Below are 17,690 nucleotides of genomic sequence, written 5' to 3' on the forward strand. Positions count from 1 at the left end.
TTGTAAAATTAAGATTACATAAGGTGGGTAACCAGTGAAAGTCAGGGCAGCTTCTCCACCAAATTCAGACTAATTCCTCAAAGTTTGAGTATAAAATGGTAACTGTATTATAATTCCATCCTTTTCTTTGTACCTTTCCAGCTGTAAAAGATGCCGCCACACAGCGAAAACATAACTTGTTCCGGGACAGTATGGTATTGCACAACAGTGATCCTAACCTTCACCTCCTGGAAGATGGGCCTCCCATTAATTGGACTGAAAAGTACTCCAACAATACGGATTCCTCTGGAGGTCGGCATGGTAGACAACGCCAAGTGGTATCCCTTATTCAGGATGATGACGTCCCTGAATACCTGGAATCCTGCCAGGAGGCCCCAGCTAATGACAATATCCCTGAAGAGCCAGAGTCCAGCGATGTTGGCACAATCCGAAGCATGCTTGTCAAAGAGTTTGATGTTGAGGTTCCAGACAAAACACAGATCCCACAACATGACGACATAGCACAAGCCCCCCAACATGCACTACCCGAGGAACAGGTGACACAGGTCACTCAGTCCCACACAGAGCAGATGAGGCCCAATGATCCTCAGGCCCAGGAAGAAGAGAACACATCATTTGGTGGACATCCTGAAGATAATGTGGATCACAGTCATGTAGAGCAGACAGTGGCACCTTCCACCACAGATGCATCTCCAGAAAAAGCATTGGTACACAATGACCAGAGAGTTTCAGATCATACAGAACAAGGCCATGGTCATCAGGAAGAGGAACCACCCCATCATTTGCTGACACAAGAACATTTGAGCACAGATGATCAAAAGTTAATTGAGGAGCAGCCTCATGACGTACCCGAGAACAAGGCAGTCAACCACGAATCAGTCATTGAATATGTGAGCCATGAACACCATCCAGCAGAGGAGCTGGAACACCACCTGTCACAGGAAAAAACTGTCCATCCCAAGATACTGCCTTGTCAGTTGCCGCAAGTGATTATTACATCACTTACCACTCCTTCAGAAGAGGACACCCAGTCTGAGGTGCTCCACAATTCCACGTCACATGCAGTACATTCCACCCCAGATGATAGTGGCTTCCAGTCGCCCATGAGCGAAGAGGAGGAAGAGGGTGAAGGCTACCGGGAAACTGTACCAGCTCCACAAAAGAAAGAAGAGGTCATTACCCAGTTCTGAGGCCCTGCACAATGGGACTAAGCTTTTACTATGAACTTATGGAGGGCAGAAGCAGCGCCAGAATCTCCCTCCTTTTGACACAAACGTCTTATTTAAATGCTTTTTCGCTCTGCAGCACACCCCACCCCACCCTTTAGCTATGCCAACGCTGGAGTTTTTGCTATTCCCCGTGACATAAATACAGTGTTTCAATATTCCACAATCATCACCATCACCCCCTATCTGCGTTGTGTAATATTGTCCCCCAACCCCCACTGTAATTCACTAGTGCTGAGCTTGTGCAAGTTTTATCTTCCGAGCTTTAATGTGCAATGTTACTATTCCTGTCACAAAGCTTCCAGTACTGCCACTATCACAGAAGATTGTTTCTCTTTCTAGGATACACACCCATCTGCACACCGCTTTGTATAAACACTCAGTACACAGCAACGAGGCACAAACACTAACCCTAAGAAAACCGCATTGAGGTGCCCTTTCATGGAGGACTTCACTGACCAGACCCTACAGCCTCCCTTGCATGCATGTGATGGATTGTGTGTATGGTGTTATGGGTTCATTCTCATAAACAAATTTCACAAATTTTTGGGGGATACATTGTTTATGTAAAACACAACTTTATCTCCTGTTTCCGTAACTGAAATATCCATATTCTGTAATGGTCCAGCCATTCAAATAGGTCTTGCAATCTAAAACGAGGACATGCTCCAAAAGATGTTCTTCTATATCTGAGCGTTAGGTTGTCCTCTATAAACATATGAATAAGGATTTAGCTTCATGGTAGACTTTATCACTCAGTAGCATGATTTCACATTTCCCATTACCCGTTCTTTTACACTATGTGATTAAGGGGAGCCCTAATTTGCTGCAATGACTGGCCTGGGCATGGATGCCTTTGGGGCTCCTACATGCTAAACCAGTACTCACTAACATAGTTCTTTAGTAAATATACAGTATGGGGGGGGGGGGAATTAACGAAGAGAGGCGCAGGAATAACGCTTGCACCATATTAAACTAAAGAAACCGCACAGATCATACTCCTAATTAACAAAGGAGGCACTGGCCTGTTTGTTTGGAGCAATCTGCTCTGTTTTCTAAGTTGTGTCTGCACCACATAGTGATCAGGAGAGTTGGAACTGCTTGCTCTGGCTCCTTCTTGGTCAGCTGAGAGGGAGGAAGAAGGCTGTTAACAGTGGGGCACTGTCTATACGCAGGCTCTGCCCGTGTAGGGTGTTCATGCACGGGCAGAGAGGCATGTGGGCTATCTGCACACAGTTCACATTCTGTACATCAGTTTCAATCTGATGGGGACCCTTTTTTTTTTAATTTAGGCACAGAGTCAGCACCAGTTTCTATTTCATGTTGAATTAGAAACTGGCATGGGTTTGCACAGACAGATTAAGAGAGCAGAGCTGTCTCAGGTCTGTTTCTGCTTGTGTAACACATATGTGCAGCAGCCAGATGCTAGGCTTTAACTCCCATGCATATGCACAGACACCGAGCTGTTTAAAAAAATAAATAAAGTTCACTGTCCCCACTACCGATTGGTAGCCAGCAGGACACGTCAGTCATTACAGGATTGCTGATCTTTCCTGCCCCTTGGGCATTCAGAACCTTTTAAAGGGACAATGGGGTGGCCAGGAAGGGGTTAATGTGAAGCATACTACTTAGACTAGTTGCTTATCAATCCCCCCCCAATGTTCTCTTTAGCAATCAAATTATCCTGATCATTTGTGAATATGGACCCTAACAGGAGCAATTCAGACAAGACTGAAGTCTTTTTGGACAAATACGTACTTTAAAAATGGCAGAGGCAAGAGTTGCTTAGATTTCTTAATGTTAGGCAGGCCATAGATGAATCGATTTTCTTTCCTTCTACCACAGGAGAAAGTCGGTGTTGATAGGGGAAGCCTTCCTGGCTAGTAGAACACAATGATAACTGCTAGCGGCTATAGCCGCTGGCAGTGATCGCATGTTAAAAAAATATATATATATCTCTCTCATACCAAAGTGGATTGATGGATCAACTTGGGTTCAACCAGCCCGCCCATCGATGGATTGAATCTCTACCAGAACCGGCCAATATTTCATGCATTTATAGCAGGCTTTAGTATAAGGTGTCTCCAGGAGTTATCACAACTGCCTAGGTGGAGACTGAATGTTCTTTGTCTCTAGGGGACAATTGGAAACCTTAACATTCCGTCACCTTTCAGCCATGTATGGACGGAGGAGAAGCCTGCAGCTGTATCTCTTGCAGTTTTACATTCCGTCAGCATTTTAGACTTAACATGGTGAACCCTGCACACACACAAATCCTCTGACACAGCTCTTTCTGTGATGTGTTTTTAGATGTACATTCCTTACGTGTGTATGTAAGATGAACAATCTCTGCATGTGACTGGACAGAATGTGGGAGCGGTTCTTGCCTGACATCTTCACTCCATCCACAACCTTGAGGCAACCTCATTTTCTAAAGCCAAACAAGTGCCTTCTCTCTACCAGTACAAACCCGCATCTCCCCTCCCAAATATATATATTTTATTAAAACTTTTAAATGTTTTAAATAATTAAAAAAAAAAAAAAGCTTCTAATTAATAAATAAAAACTTTATTGTAAGAAAACTGGAGTTTATCTGAAACATTTCCTTTATATTTTACAAATACACATTTATATTCATATAGCAAACGTGGGCACTGCTAGAGGCCTCCTTAAAGGAGACGTTCATCTTTCGGAACATGTTAGATGTTCCAGCTCCTGCAGCCTCTCCCTGCCTCAGTGTGGCAGCGCAGGGGCTGAAAGCTGCAGGGCTTGTCTGCAGAAGCCTGACATTGCACCACTGATCACAGTGCAGGGCTTTCCAGGCCCCTGCAGGAAAAAATGCACAATTTATTTTTTTGCAAAAATATGTGCATTTAAATTTTCTTACAAGGTGAACTGGCTTTTTTTGTGCATACACCATGTTCCAGCGGCATTGATGACGGGTACATGCCAACAGCTGCAGCCGCTCAGATTGTACATACCAATGACAGGCTGAGATGAGCCTTAGCTGTTTGGATGTAAGAGCACAACCAGTAGTTACAGTTTGAGATGGATGTCAGAGCCTGGATGCATCTGTCTACATCCAAGCTGGGACATCCATCAGTAACCCCTGATTTTGCAAATACATACTAAACATCCACGGCTTCTCTCAGCCTGTCATTGCTTTGCATAGAGTGGTCGCAGCTGTTCACACACACAAGAAGTTGTTTATTCTTGGCTCTGGTATCCAGTCTATACACATAATAGCCTGCGTGGAAAAAGCCTATATTTCTTAATATCCTCCAATCAGAAACAGCTCAAGTGATTGATTACCCAAGCAACACACTTTTGGGGGAGATTTACAAAAACTGGTGCAGCTGTGCATAGTAACCAATCAGCTTCTAAATTCTGCTTGTTCAATTAAGCTTTAACCACTTAAGGCCCAGAAGGATTTACCCACTTCCTGACCAGGCCATTATTTTGGGATACGGCACTGTGTCGCTTTATCTGACAATTGCACGGTCCTGCGACGTTGTACCTAAACAAATTTATTTTTTTTCCCCCACAAATAGAGCTTTCTTTTGGTGGTATTTGATCACCTCTGTGGTTTTTATTTTTTGCGCTATAAACAAAAAAGAGCGACAATTTTGGAAAAAAAACAAACACTTTTTTTACTATAATAAATATCTCAAAAACAAAAAAAGTAAACATCCCCCCCCAAAAGAAAATTGAAAAAAAAAAAATTCATCATTTTTGGCCATTATGTATTCAACATATTTTTGGTAAAAAAAAAAAATTGCAAAAGGCAAATATTAATTGGTTTGCACAAAAGTTATAGCGTCTACAAAATAGGGGATAGAGATATGGCATTTTTTTTAACTAGTAATGGCGGTGATCGGTGATTTTTAGCGGACTGCAACATTGCAGCGGACAGATCGGACACCTGACACTTTTTTGGGAACCAGTGACATTATTACAGTAATCAGTGCTAAAAAATATGCACTGACATTGTACTAATGACACTGGCAGGGAATACGGTTAAATGTGTTACCTCAATGTTTGTTCTAACTGTATGGTGGACTGTGTCACTGGGGAAACGCACAGATCCGTCTTCCTGCAGAAAGACAGGATCTGTGTGATCTCCCCTGTCAGAACGGATATTTACCTTGTTTACACAGGCAGATCCCTTTTCTGTCACTGTGGGGAATGATCGCGGGTGGCCGGCAGACATAGTCCACCGGACCCGCTGACTGGCTCCCCCCACTGGCAAATAGGAGCGCACGCACCGCCGGAGGCGCCCACAAAAGCAAGATCCCGTGCCGACGTACACCTACGGCGATTCGCGGGATTATGCCACCTTGCCGCAGTACAATGGCGGCGGCTGGTCGGCAAGCGGTTAATAAAACCTGGAAGCTGATTGTTTATTATGCACAGCTGCACCAGATTTTGTGTGCATCAGTTTTAGTAAATTACCCCCTTTGCTGATTTTTTTAAAAAAGTCCAACTTAAAAAAAAATAATAATTTTTCACACTGTTAAGTTTAAAAGAAAAAGAATAAAAGATTAAAAAATTGGCAACAAATCCATTTAGCTTGTACCTGAGACTATGCAGTGCAACAAAATCGTCCACCTTCAAATATATCTTGCAGCATAGTATAAATCTACAATTCCTACTGTGCTTTCCAAACATTTTTACCACATTTTGATAGCAGTTTGGAGATGTGCACATCTAGCAACTCAAAAGGAATTAAAAAGCAAAGTGAAGTTTGTTGTAATAAAAATTGCATTCCCATGGTCACAAATCCTTGAGGCCAGTGAAGTCAGAACTTCTGATCTGCCAACTTGTTCAGGCTAGTGACAGGTTAGGCCTAAAAGCACAACTGGGCTAATACAGTTTTCAGAGCAGCGTTTTAGTTCTCTCAGTAGTTTCCATGAAAGTAAACAGAAGGACAAAATATGGGAGCTGCTATTTGCTGACTTGTCTTCAGGGCTGTCATGCTGATCCTGGCTTCAATACCTACTGATTACCAGAAGAAGTATGCCGTCAGCAAAGCTTGATGTCCTGCACGTTTGTTCAGGCCGGTGACTCCCTAGTAATGCCAGGAGCAGGTCTAGTGAGCTCGGGCCTGCTACATTAAAAACCAGTCAGTGCTGGCAGCACCCTTACTTCGATCCTCAGATGTTCCCTTTACGAGAAGCATGGAGGCTGCCATCGCAGACCTCTCCTTTATATCTCATAGTACAGAATCATTTAAAGTAAACCTATCATATGAGAAATATGGGGGCTGCGATTGCTGACCTTCGTCTATAAATGTTGGTCATGCCAACCCTCCTTCAGTGCATTGAGTAAGGCCTGGTTCACAGCTATGCAGGTTGCATATTGCATGTGCAGTTTGCATTTTTCAATAGATGTTTTTGATCCATTGAAGTCTATGGAACCAAAAAAGAGTCCCTGGCCCTTTCCATAAAAAGCACAGATGTGAACATGACCCAAAGGAAAGCATGTTTAGTGGACTGTAGCGTGTTTCTGCATAACTGAAAAACGCACTAAAAAATGCATGGGTGTGAACCAAGCCTAAAGCCCATGTCACACTTGTGTTCCTGGCAGCAACCAGACAGTGACAAAAAATGCTATGCAGAGAAATTCTCCTCCATTTTGCACCCAGTTGCTCCCTCACTGGCGAATTACATTTAGCAAAGCAGCAACTCTTTACCCATCTAAACAGTGACTTGTGCAGATGAATGAGCATATGTAATGAAACTTCAGCATTTTCTAAACATGCTTGTTTCCAGTTCACTGACTCAAGTATTTGCCAAAGGATCTTTATCTAGCCAATCAGCTAATGCTGCTAAAAGAAGGTTGGCAAAGGCAGACCCCATTATTTCCTCCTGACTAGTTTATTTTACATGGCAACTGTACCATGCAATCATCATTCAAGTATTTGCATATATACTGAACAGGAAATACGGTAAGTGAGCCATGAAACAAGCTCTTTCTGACCTCTGTAGCAGCAGGCTTGACAGCTAAAACTCAAATTCTGTAGATGATATTTCTGCTGCAGTGTGGCCAGGTTTAGAGGTGGGAAAACCATAATGTACTAAAAACATAAGTTAAAATAAAGGCCACCCATTTTATGTGTCCCTGGACCCTACCGCTGTGCAACCAAACTCTTTACCCAAACTGCTGATTAGGCCAATAGGGGTCCTTATAATCAGGATGCATAGGAGTGTAAACCACAGGTACAGGGTTTAGTTCAGAGATGCAAGGGCCAGTTATTACACCTGAGACATCATGTAAAGGCTCATAGTAATTAGTGCAAATAGTATCTGGAAGACAGGACCACTTATCTGTATTCCTCCCAGCAGCAGGATTCTACAGACTGTGCGCCTTTGGGAAATAAGCGAGAGGGAAGGCCAAGTATTATCCAAGGCCAGACCCAATGATCACTGACAAGAAAATGGCAGAATAAATTAGTGCAAGTAGTATGGATGACAGGACCAATTATCTGTACTACCAGTAGCAGTATTCTACAGACTGTGTGCCTTTGGGAATTTAGCAAGGAGAGGGAAGGCCAAGTAATATCCAAGGCCAGACCCAATGATAACTGACAAAAAAATGGCAGAATTGTAGGACATGACACACAACATCAGAACATATCCAAGGAAAACCTGGGACGTGTGCAGCAGAGCCAATGAGGAGTGCAGGAACCACCATCTGTGTGTAGAAAAAAAAAAAGAACGATGAGAAATTACAGTCATTCTATCTTTTACATGAAACAAAAGCACTCGTTTACATCGTAGGCGAGGTATAAAAAAAGACGCAAGTCCATCAAGCCCAACCTTTGTGTGCGGTTTTATGTCCGTATTACAATGTATATCCCTGTTTTTCTTTTGGCTGTAGTAAGGGTTTGAATCTCTGTCCTGTTGCAATTGCCATCTGTGTCCCACTGTAGAGCCTAGCACACCACAAATCATCAAGTACTGTCCAAAAGCTTTATTGAAGAATCATCACATCACAGTGGACAAAGTGTAAAGTTTTGTAGCCACGCAGGACCCCTTTATCAGGCATGTGATCACACGCCTGATGAGGGGTCCTGAGTGGTTCTGAAATATTGCACTTTGTCCACGGTGATGTGATCTCTAAATTAAAGCCTTTGGCTGGTACTCGAACATTATGTGCGTTGATCTGTGATCTCTCCAGTACCAGCTGGCTGTTGCTGGAGCACCTGCCACCCCTGGGCATTATCCAGGAAAGTGTGCGATAGCACACTGACATTAACCACTGCAGAGCTTTCACCTGAGAGCCTGTGTGGTCACGTGGCAGGAAGCAGACAGAATATCTTAAAGTGAAAGCACTTTGAGCAGAATGAGGAAAAATTAAAACAAAACTGTCATATTTAAAAGAAAACAACACTGAAATATGTAGTCTGCCAAAAATGACTGTTTAAAATGCTGTCTGCGATATTTTGAGTCCCAGGCTGGAAACAAGTATGTAGTTATTAAAACCAAAACTCATGGTCTGCTCAAGATTAGGAACTCAAAAAGCACTGAGGCCAGTAGGTCAGCACAGCAGACAGGCTCAAGTAACATTTTAAGAACAGCAATGGCAGCCCTTGTATTTCTCCAACCAATTTTTCCATCCCTGCTTGCTGTATTTCAGCTCTCCTCCTATCCCTTTACAAGCATATATTGATTTTCTTCACAATCAGAACAAGCTGCTGCCTTGATTCCCAAGAGCCAGCCCATACACTGTATGTAAGCAATGCGTTCTTAGGAAATGTACCTCTGGGGGGGGGGGGGGTGGTCAATAAAAATGGAGCTCCATAGGAGGAATGGTTTGTTTTGCTTGTAGCCACTACCCTTCATTCTATTGCAATGGTAACATAATTGGGAAAGTTCTTCCTTCAGATATTTTTATGCATGAAGCCTTCAAATGACAACCTGTCACATATGGCTTTATACATGAATTCAGAGGAACTACTATAATCAATATTTGTATTTCTTCTGGTAATACTTTGTAATTAATCTTCAGCACAAAACTCTGGTCAAATCACATGCCTCTCTCTTACATAATGCTGAAAATGAAAGTAGCAGTTCAGCCTAAAACTATCTTGAAATCTACTCACAGCAACATTCTAAAGACTACTGACCTGTCTAACCCTGTAAAGAGAGAAAAAAAAAAAAAAAAGCTATACATACCTTTTCTGAAGCTGATCCAGTCCAGTCTCCAGTCACCGATGCCATGTGCAGGAGACATCTGATAATGGCTGGGAAGTGACATCACCAATAGAGTTACTATGGGGCTGCCTCTTCTGCCCACACACAGAAGCGGCCATTGACAGCTCAGCGTGGGACCTGATCGGAGCGGCTTCAGAAAAAGGTATGTATTTCTTCTTTACAGGGCTAGATGTGTTAGTCTTGGAATATTGCTGCCAGTAGATTTAGGCTGGGTTCACACTAGACACAGATGCGGCTGACAGCAAGGGTCCAGTGGGCCCCTGTTATTAGTGTTAGGGATGAATCGGTACCGAATTTTTGCCTAAATTCAGCCCTGCAACGGAGCCAAAGACGCACAGGACCTCAGTGCAATCTGCTCCGCAGCCGCCCCGGAGATGTGTGAACTCACTCCATAGAGCGCCGGTGACAATATCCTTCTATGCGATTTGGATGTGGAGAAACCCACATCCAATAAGCAGTAGTGTGAACCCAGCCTAATGCCCCATACACACAATCGGACATTCCAACAACAAAACCGTGAATTTTGTTCAAAGGTTGTTGGCTCCAACTTGTCTTGCATACACATGGTCACACAAATGTTGGCCAACAATTACGAACTTGGTGATGTAAAACGAGCCGAGAAAAAGGAAGTTCAATAGCCAGTGGGCCACCCTTTGGGCTCCTTCTGCTTGATTCGGAGCATGCGTGAACATTTGTACAACAGACTTGTGTACACACAATCGGAAAGTCCGACAACAAAGTTGTGTTGGCGGAAAATTTGAGAACCTGCTAGCCAACATTTGTTGGCGGAAAGTCAGACTTTCAGCCAACAAGCTCACATACAACATTTCCCATTGGAAAGTCCGACCGTGTTTGCGCGGCAATAGAGTTAGTTTTAAGCCTGAACTTCTACTTTGATGGAGATCATAATTTACTCTCCTAGAAGGTGATGGGAGGATAACCCAGCACCAGGAAGGTGACTGGCAGGCCTGAAACTTCTCGGGTTGAAAAAAAAGTACACCCTTATCTTTACTTTATTCCTTAATCATTTCTTCCAGGAAACCCCCAGTGAGATCGTATCATCTTCAATGGGAGAGAGACTTGGGTAAACAATTGGATCTGGAGGACTGCAGATCATGACAATAGCCCTTACTAAGAACTCTAGGAACGTTCTCATTTTGGAAAATGCATACAAGGTGTTCTATACACCATCTAGATTAGTTCGCTTTATTCCATCCTGTGGACCACCATAGGGAACCATGGCCCACATTTGGTGGACATGTCCTAAGGTGTGCAGACTAGGGGCTATACCCTTCTTCGCAAGATGTTTCACTCCAATTTTAAAAGAGACCCAAATGAGGCCTTTCTAATGTAAACCCATTCTTGAACTCCTTCGTCCGGAATGCCAAATGGCACTGCACATTTTTAATGCAACTAAATTGACCATTGCAAGGTCATGGAAAACCCCTGTGCTCAATTTTGAAGCAGTTAAAAACCACATGAACGACATTATGATTAATGAGAAACTAGCGGTCCTGGCCTCAGATACCCACGCAAAATTTCTTAGGGTTTGGCAACCATGTTTAACATGCAACCATCCCTCCAGGTTAAATACTCTACTGCTTTCAATTGAAGGGTTTCCCAATGCACCCCCTGTTGGGAGTCATCCGCCCTTTTTTCTTCTCTCTTTTCTTTTCCTCTTGCTTTCCATTTCCTGTTCAAATACTTCCTTTCCCATATAATTTTTTCTCCAACGCTCCTGGTCTCTAGGAGCTGGCGCAGTTAGGATGGTTACAACAATACAAATTTTTTTTTTCCTTTTTTTGTGTTTCATAAGCAATACACAATTTATAAATTCTTTTACCGCTTGAGGTGTTCAAACTTTTGCCTACCATACAGCCTAATTTGGAGCATTGACTGTTCTACATTACAACCTAAAGATGTGGTTTCCCATCGTATTGATGAACACTGTATTATGCTTATTGCATCCCTTTATTGGATCCTTTTCCTCATGTCATACTTGATATAACATCACACTGTCACGCTAATCTGTTGAATTTATTTTTTCTCCATTAATAGAATACATTTTGTGAAAGGAAAAAAAAGTACACAAATCAGAGCTGCTTTACAACCACCACAGTATAAAACAGAGAAACAAATATTTACTCTCGCGCGTGTTGCAGTGTTTAAATAACTCATGTAAATTCAACAAAAGGACCAAATCGTCATCTTTAGCCCACGTTCACATTGGGCCGATTGGGCAGCTTTTGCCAGAAATTGCACCGTCTGAATCGGTGCGGCACCGACCGGTCCGGACTGACATGTGGGTTTGAAATTGTGCGAGTTCAGTTGAACTCGCACGATTTCTAACCTGCAGCAATGTAAACCTAGGCTTAACATCTTAGGCCTCGTGCACGCTGGACGTTATAATAAAGTTATAAAAAATGCCAGTAGCTTTGCAGAGAGTTTTTCAATGTTTTAGTAATATAACTCTAGTCTCAAAAATGAACCTATGATGCCCCCCGCTTTTCTAGACCTAGCAAAAATCCAAGCTTTCCAGTTCTTTTTGAAAAAATAAGAAGTGGTAGTGTGTTCCTCCAACATGGGTACTAATGTGCCCCTACCTGGAAGAGACAGACAACATGGCCAGTTAGAGGTCCCTGACAAATGCAATTAAAGTGAAACCTAAAGAGACAGTTCACGTCTTCCCACCCCCACATACCTAGAATATCGCTACTGGGTATATAAGTATATGTTTTATAGATTACCCAGCAAAAAAAAAAAAAAAAGGAATCCTGAGCTTTTTTTTTTTGCTGGGTAATCTATAAAACATATACTTATATACCCAGTAGCGATATTCTGTAGTGTACTATGCCACCATCCTCACCTACTGTATGTTATGTCATCAGGAGGCCGGCTGTCTCTTTAGATTCTTGCAACTGACCCCCCGATGATGCGTGTGCAGTGTCCAGTAATGGGATGGTGGGGGGGGGCAGCTGCCCCCCTGAAGATGAGCCATACTGCACAGTTTCCTGCTAGCTTTTTTACAGAATCCTGCCATCTTTTTTTTTTGCTGTGCTGCTTAAAATAAATTTCAAACCGAAAGCCACATAGGAGGTTCTGCAGGAAGGATGACGTCATCAATCTAGCAATTCTGGATTTGGAAACATATCCTATCAACCCTTAGACCCCCATACACACTATTAGATTTTCTGCAGATTTTTGTCTTCAGATTGACCAAAACCATGTATTGCAAGGGCCTGCCTGATTGCGTACAAATTGAAACTCTTAAGGTTTGACCTCATATTATATGGTTTTGGTAAATCTGAAGACGAAAATCTGCAGAAAATCTAATAGTGTGTATGGGGTCTTATGCTGGGTTCACACTACTGCGAATTGGATGCGGGTTTCAAAACCAGCATTTCTTCTATTGTTGATATTTTTCCTAGATTTAGGGCCCAGTCAGACCTTCATGTAGCATTAATGTGCATCATTTTGAAAGGCACCCCCAGTGCACTGCTACAATAGTGGAGGCTTTGCCCACCTGCACCGCAGCACATCACTGTGCTACTCAAAGAGAGATGTTCATCTTTTGGACCACGTTACATCTTCCACCTGTTTTTATGGTGTAACATGTTCCAGCAGCTGCAGCATCTTCCTGACCCTTGTGACAGCAGGCCGGGGATCCTCTCCCCGCACCTGCTGTCACTATTTGAAAATAACACCCCCGTGTGAATGAATGCTTACAAGTACCGTCAGCCATTGCCTGTAGCTATTAATGACTTGCATGGACGCTGGGGAGCGCTCTTGTAGTCCATTGAGCTTCCTGCTTTCAGGCTACTGCCTACCTGTATGAGGTATAGGCAAACCGCTATGCTGAGTGTCTGCAGGAGCGCCGAGATTGCACCCACGATCTGCTGATCATGGGAGCAATGTTCTGCAAGCTCCTTGTAAAAAAAAATTTATAAATGCAAATAGTTGTGCATTTATGAATGGTTTCCTCTAATAAGCACCCCAAAGAACACATGGATTGTATTAGAACAAAGACAATATGGAACTTACCGACAGGTAGAGGAAGAGTATCGGACAGATAAGGATCCCAGAGGCTCAGCATTCTCCCCGGGAGACAAGGGTCTATGTGTCAGCAGCGGGTCAGAGTTTGCAGAAACATTGGCTTCACTATCAGAAATCAGCGACGGTGACAGAGAGGAATCGGGAGTTAGCGGCAGAGTCAGCAGGACCCGGGATAGAAGATTGGACTTCAACACCTTGGAGAGCTCATAGACGACAGTGAGCATCAGGACGACCACACATGAAAGCAGAAGACCTGAGGAGACAACAGTCTGATATTCAGTCTAAACTTGCATGCCGCCAATGCCCTTTACCCATTCCCTCTCTAAACACAATGTTTCTCAGGCAGGGTGGATAAAAAAATTTTTTTTAAAATTGGATTTTTTTTTTTAATTTAAAATCTGATCTTTTTTCCTTTTTTTCAAATTCATTTTAATAAAATGCTTTTGGAGTAAAAATCTATCTAAAGATAGTTTTCTATTAAGGATAAATGAAAAATTTAGTTTATTTAGCATGAAATGGAGTTTAGTTATGTAGCACCAGGCTGTATATTCTGCAATATTTACATTTTTGGTAAACTCATTCAATGAATCCAAGCTCTGCAAGCTGAGATGTCATGCACTGTATTGATGCATTCACACAATTTCACAGTAACAATGGCCATTTTTGATCACCTCTGCGGTTTTTATTTTTTGTGCTATAAACAAAAAAAAAAAAAAGCAACAATTTTGAAAAAAAAAGCAATATTTTGTACTTTTTGCTATGATAAATATCCCCCCTTTTTTTTTTTTTAAACAAAAGATTGATTGGTATGCGCCAAAGTTATAGCGTCTACAAAAACGGGGGAAACCAAGTATAATAAATATATAATGTTTGAGGGTTATAAGTAATTTTCTAGCAAAAAATACTGAATTAAACTTGTAAACAAAAAGTGCCAAAAAAGGCCTGTGTCCTGTCAGAAAGCCACTACCCATCGGAAAATGCAACAGAATTGATGTTCCGTCGCAGCCATCTTGGTACACCCGCACTTGTCTGCAGTAAGCCTACAGTCAGAAGGCGGCAAGCGGACATCTTTTTACACCCACCGAAGTCTAGTTTACTGGTAAAAATAAGTGTGAAATGCAAGACTTCGGTGGGTGTAAAAAGATGTCCCCTTGCCGCCTTCTGACTGTAGGCTTACTGCGGACAAGTGCGGGGTGTAGCAAGATGGCCGAGACGGAACATCACTTCCGTTGCATTTTCTGATGGGTAGCGGCTTTCTGATAGAACACATGCTCTTCCAGTGGTTATATGCTTACCTGTAGGTACAAGTCACCATTCGGTGTTTACTACTAGTTTAGATACAACTAAGGTATATGCCCATTGGGTATTAAACTGCATTTGCATCACATTTTGGTGGGCTAGTAGCACTGGGTCAGTCTAGAACTCTCATCTTTTCTATGAATGCAGACACAGTGCAAAAAAACAGAAAATTGTATACTCACCTTTCCGTAATTTTCCTTTCCTGACGCCTCTCCATGGCAGCACACACTGGGTTGTGACTCCGCCCCCACAACCTGACAGGATTGGTTAGCTATAAATTTGAAGGGGAGACACCCCGCTGCATTCTCTGTAAATGCATCACCATAAAACGGGGTGGGAATCTGTGTGCTGCCATGGAGAGGCGTCAGGAAAGGAAAATTACAGAAAGGTGAGTATACAATTTTCCGTTTTCCTGACGCCTCCATGGCAGCACACACTGGGAAATAACTCGCCAGTCGGGTGGGTGCAAGAAAATAATATTTATTCCTTATAATGCGGAAGAATTGGCTCTAACAACGGATCTACCGAAGTCTGCCATATTGATTCAGATGGAGTAAAAGGAGGATTGTTGAAGGCGTCGAGAACTACTGAGAGATCCCATGATGGAAAAACTGGTTTCTTAGGAGGTTTGATTTTTAGGCAGGCTCTCAGGAATTGGATAACCAGCGGATGTAATGCCCATCTGGTGCCTGTTTTGGCCGACAAGGCGGATACTTGTACCTTAAGGGTACTTGAACTTAGACCTTTGTTGACTCCTGACTGGAGGAACTCTAGGATTTGAGAAGGTTCTGGAGCAATAGGATCCCATCCCTTCTGCTGTGCCATTGTAAAGAATTTGTTCCAAATTCTTGTATAGGTGGTGTTGGTGGTACTTTTCCTGGCTTGCATCAGGGTTGATATTACTTCCTGTGAGCAGCCTTGTTCCCTTTACCTAACCCTCTCAACCTCCATGCCGTCAGATGCAACTTCTCTGGAGCTGGATGTAGAAATTGGCCTTGAAATAGTAAATCCGGAGTTACCGGAAGAAGGATTGGAGGTTGAAGGCTGAGCTGCAATAGGGTCGTGAACCATGTCCTTCTCGGCCAAAGAGGGATTACCGCGATTACCGTGGCTGAAGATCTCCGAAGCCTGGACAAGAATCTTGCAATTAACGGAGTTGGAGGGAATATGTACCCCAACTTGAAGTTCCATGAGTGAATTAGACAATCTATCCCTTCGGCTGAAGGGAAAGATGCTCTGGACAGAAACCTCCGACACTTCATATTCGCAGGAGTGGCTGCTAAGTCGATCTCTGGCACTCCCCATGTCTCCGTAAGAAGAGAAAAGGCCTGGAGACTCAGGGACCATTCGTTGTTCGAAAGAGTCTCTCGACTCAAGTAATCGGCTAACATGTTCTGTGCCGCAGGAACATATATTGCTTTTAAGTCTGCTAGGTGTGCCTGTGCCCATTCCAAGATAGGACGGACTTCCTCCATCAGTGTGAGACTCTTGGTACCCCCTTGCTTCTGGATGTAGGACACTGCCACCTTGTTGTCCATCCGAATAAGCACGTTCTTCCCTCTGAGGACTGGTGCAAGTGCCATGAGGGCCTGGAAGGCTACCCTGAGTTCCAGTATATTCGATACTATATCCTGGGCCCGGAACTGCCATCGGCCCTGTGTTGCTCGATCTTGACAGTGAGCTCCCCAGCCGCTCTGACAGGCATCCGAAGTGACTATTATCGGATCTGGGGGAACTATCAGCTTGTATTTCCTGAGATTGGTCAAGTGTGTCCACCACCACACTGATTGCTTCATTGGTCTGGAGATGGTAATGGTCTGACGCATCGATACTCCATCCCACTGCCTCAGAAAGGAGTTTTGCAGAACTCATGTGCCACTGTGACCACTGCACCATGGGCAGGGTTGCAGCCAGGGACCCTAGCACACTCAAGCAGATTCTGGCTGGAAGATGCCTCGCTGATAGTAATCTCCGCATCTTCTGTACTAGAGGCTGAATCTTCTCCTGAGGGAGTTGTACCCTGTTCAATTTGGTGTTCAGATCCGCTCCCAGGAATACCATGTTTTGTGTGGGTTGTAGACTGCTCTTTTTCCAGTTGACTAGCCAACCGAAGTCCTGGAGAGTCGTGAGTAAGATTCTCTGATGACATAGCAACGTTTCTTGATCTTCTGCCAAGAGCAGGATGTCGTCCAAATAATGGTGGACTCGCAGACCCTTTTCCCTGAGGAATGCAACCAAGGGTAGGAGGACCTTGGTGAATGTCCTGGGAGCCGACGAAATGCCGAAAGGAAGGCACTGGAATTGGAAGTGGCTTTTGTTGATGGCAGATCGGAGGAATTTTTGAAAGGCGGGATGAATTGGAATATGTAGATAAGCGTCCGATAAATCTACAGAGAGCATCCAGTCGCCCAGGTTCACAGCCAGAAGTATGGACTGCAGACTCTCCACTTTGAAGGCCTCTATTTTTATGATCCTGTTACAGGACGTAAGTCTCCGGTCTTCTTTACCAAAAATAGTGGGGAATAGAACCCCCTCCCCTTTTGATCTGATGGAACCTCCAGGATTGCCCCTTTCTCCTTCAATTCCACTATATATTTTAATAGTAACTTCCTCTTGATTAGTGAAGATGGCAGTCTTGTTGATTGGAAGTGATTTTTCGGAAGTTTGCCCATAAACTTCCACTTGTGTCCAAATTTGATTGTGGAAAGAGTCCACGGGTCCTTTATATGGCTTGACCAAGTCTGTACGAAGTCCTTGAGCCTGGCGCCCACCTGTACTGGGTGGGCAGGCGAACATTCAAAAAGACTTCTGCTGCTCTCCTGCCGGGGTAGGCTTGGACTTTTGCATCCTTAGGAAGGAAGGTCTTGTGTTTTTCCAGTCTCTTCTAAACTCCCTA

General features: G+C 43.4%; 2 protein-coding genes across 2 annotated transcripts in view; one reads left to right on the forward strand and one right to left on the reverse strand.

The window, feature by feature from the left end:
* Positions 1-3,808, forward strand: part of NIBAN2 (niban apoptosis regulator 2) — a 139,590-nt gene extending 135,782 nt beyond the window's left edge. Inside the window, exon 15 of the mRNA XM_073600274.1 lies at positions 142-3,808. Coding sequence (XP_073456375.1) covers positions 142-1,190 — 1,049 coding nt within the window. The 3' untranslated portion in view covers positions 1,191-3,808. The remainder of the gene's footprint in view (positions 1-141) is intronic.
* The window catches only part of SLC31A2 (solute carrier family 31 member 2), a 39,489-nt gene continuing 25,577 nt past the window's right edge, over positions 3,779-17,690 (reverse strand). The window contains exons 3-4 of the mRNA XM_073600275.1: positions 13,484-13,748; positions 3,779-7,919 (exon numbers count right to left, since the gene is read on the reverse strand). Of these exons, the coding sequence (XP_073456376.1) occupies positions 7,733-7,919; positions 13,484-13,748 (452 nt within the window). The 3' untranslated portion in view covers positions 3,779-7,732. The remainder of the gene's footprint in view (positions 7,920-13,483; positions 13,749-17,690) is intronic.

The sequence above is a fragment of the Aquarana catesbeiana genome, linkage group LG09, assembly GCF_042186555.1.
Source record: "Aquarana catesbeiana isolate 2022-GZ linkage group LG09, ASM4218655v1, whole genome shotgun sequence".
Lineage (NCBI taxonomy): Eukaryota > Metazoa > Chordata > Amphibia > Anura > Ranidae > Aquarana > Aquarana catesbeiana.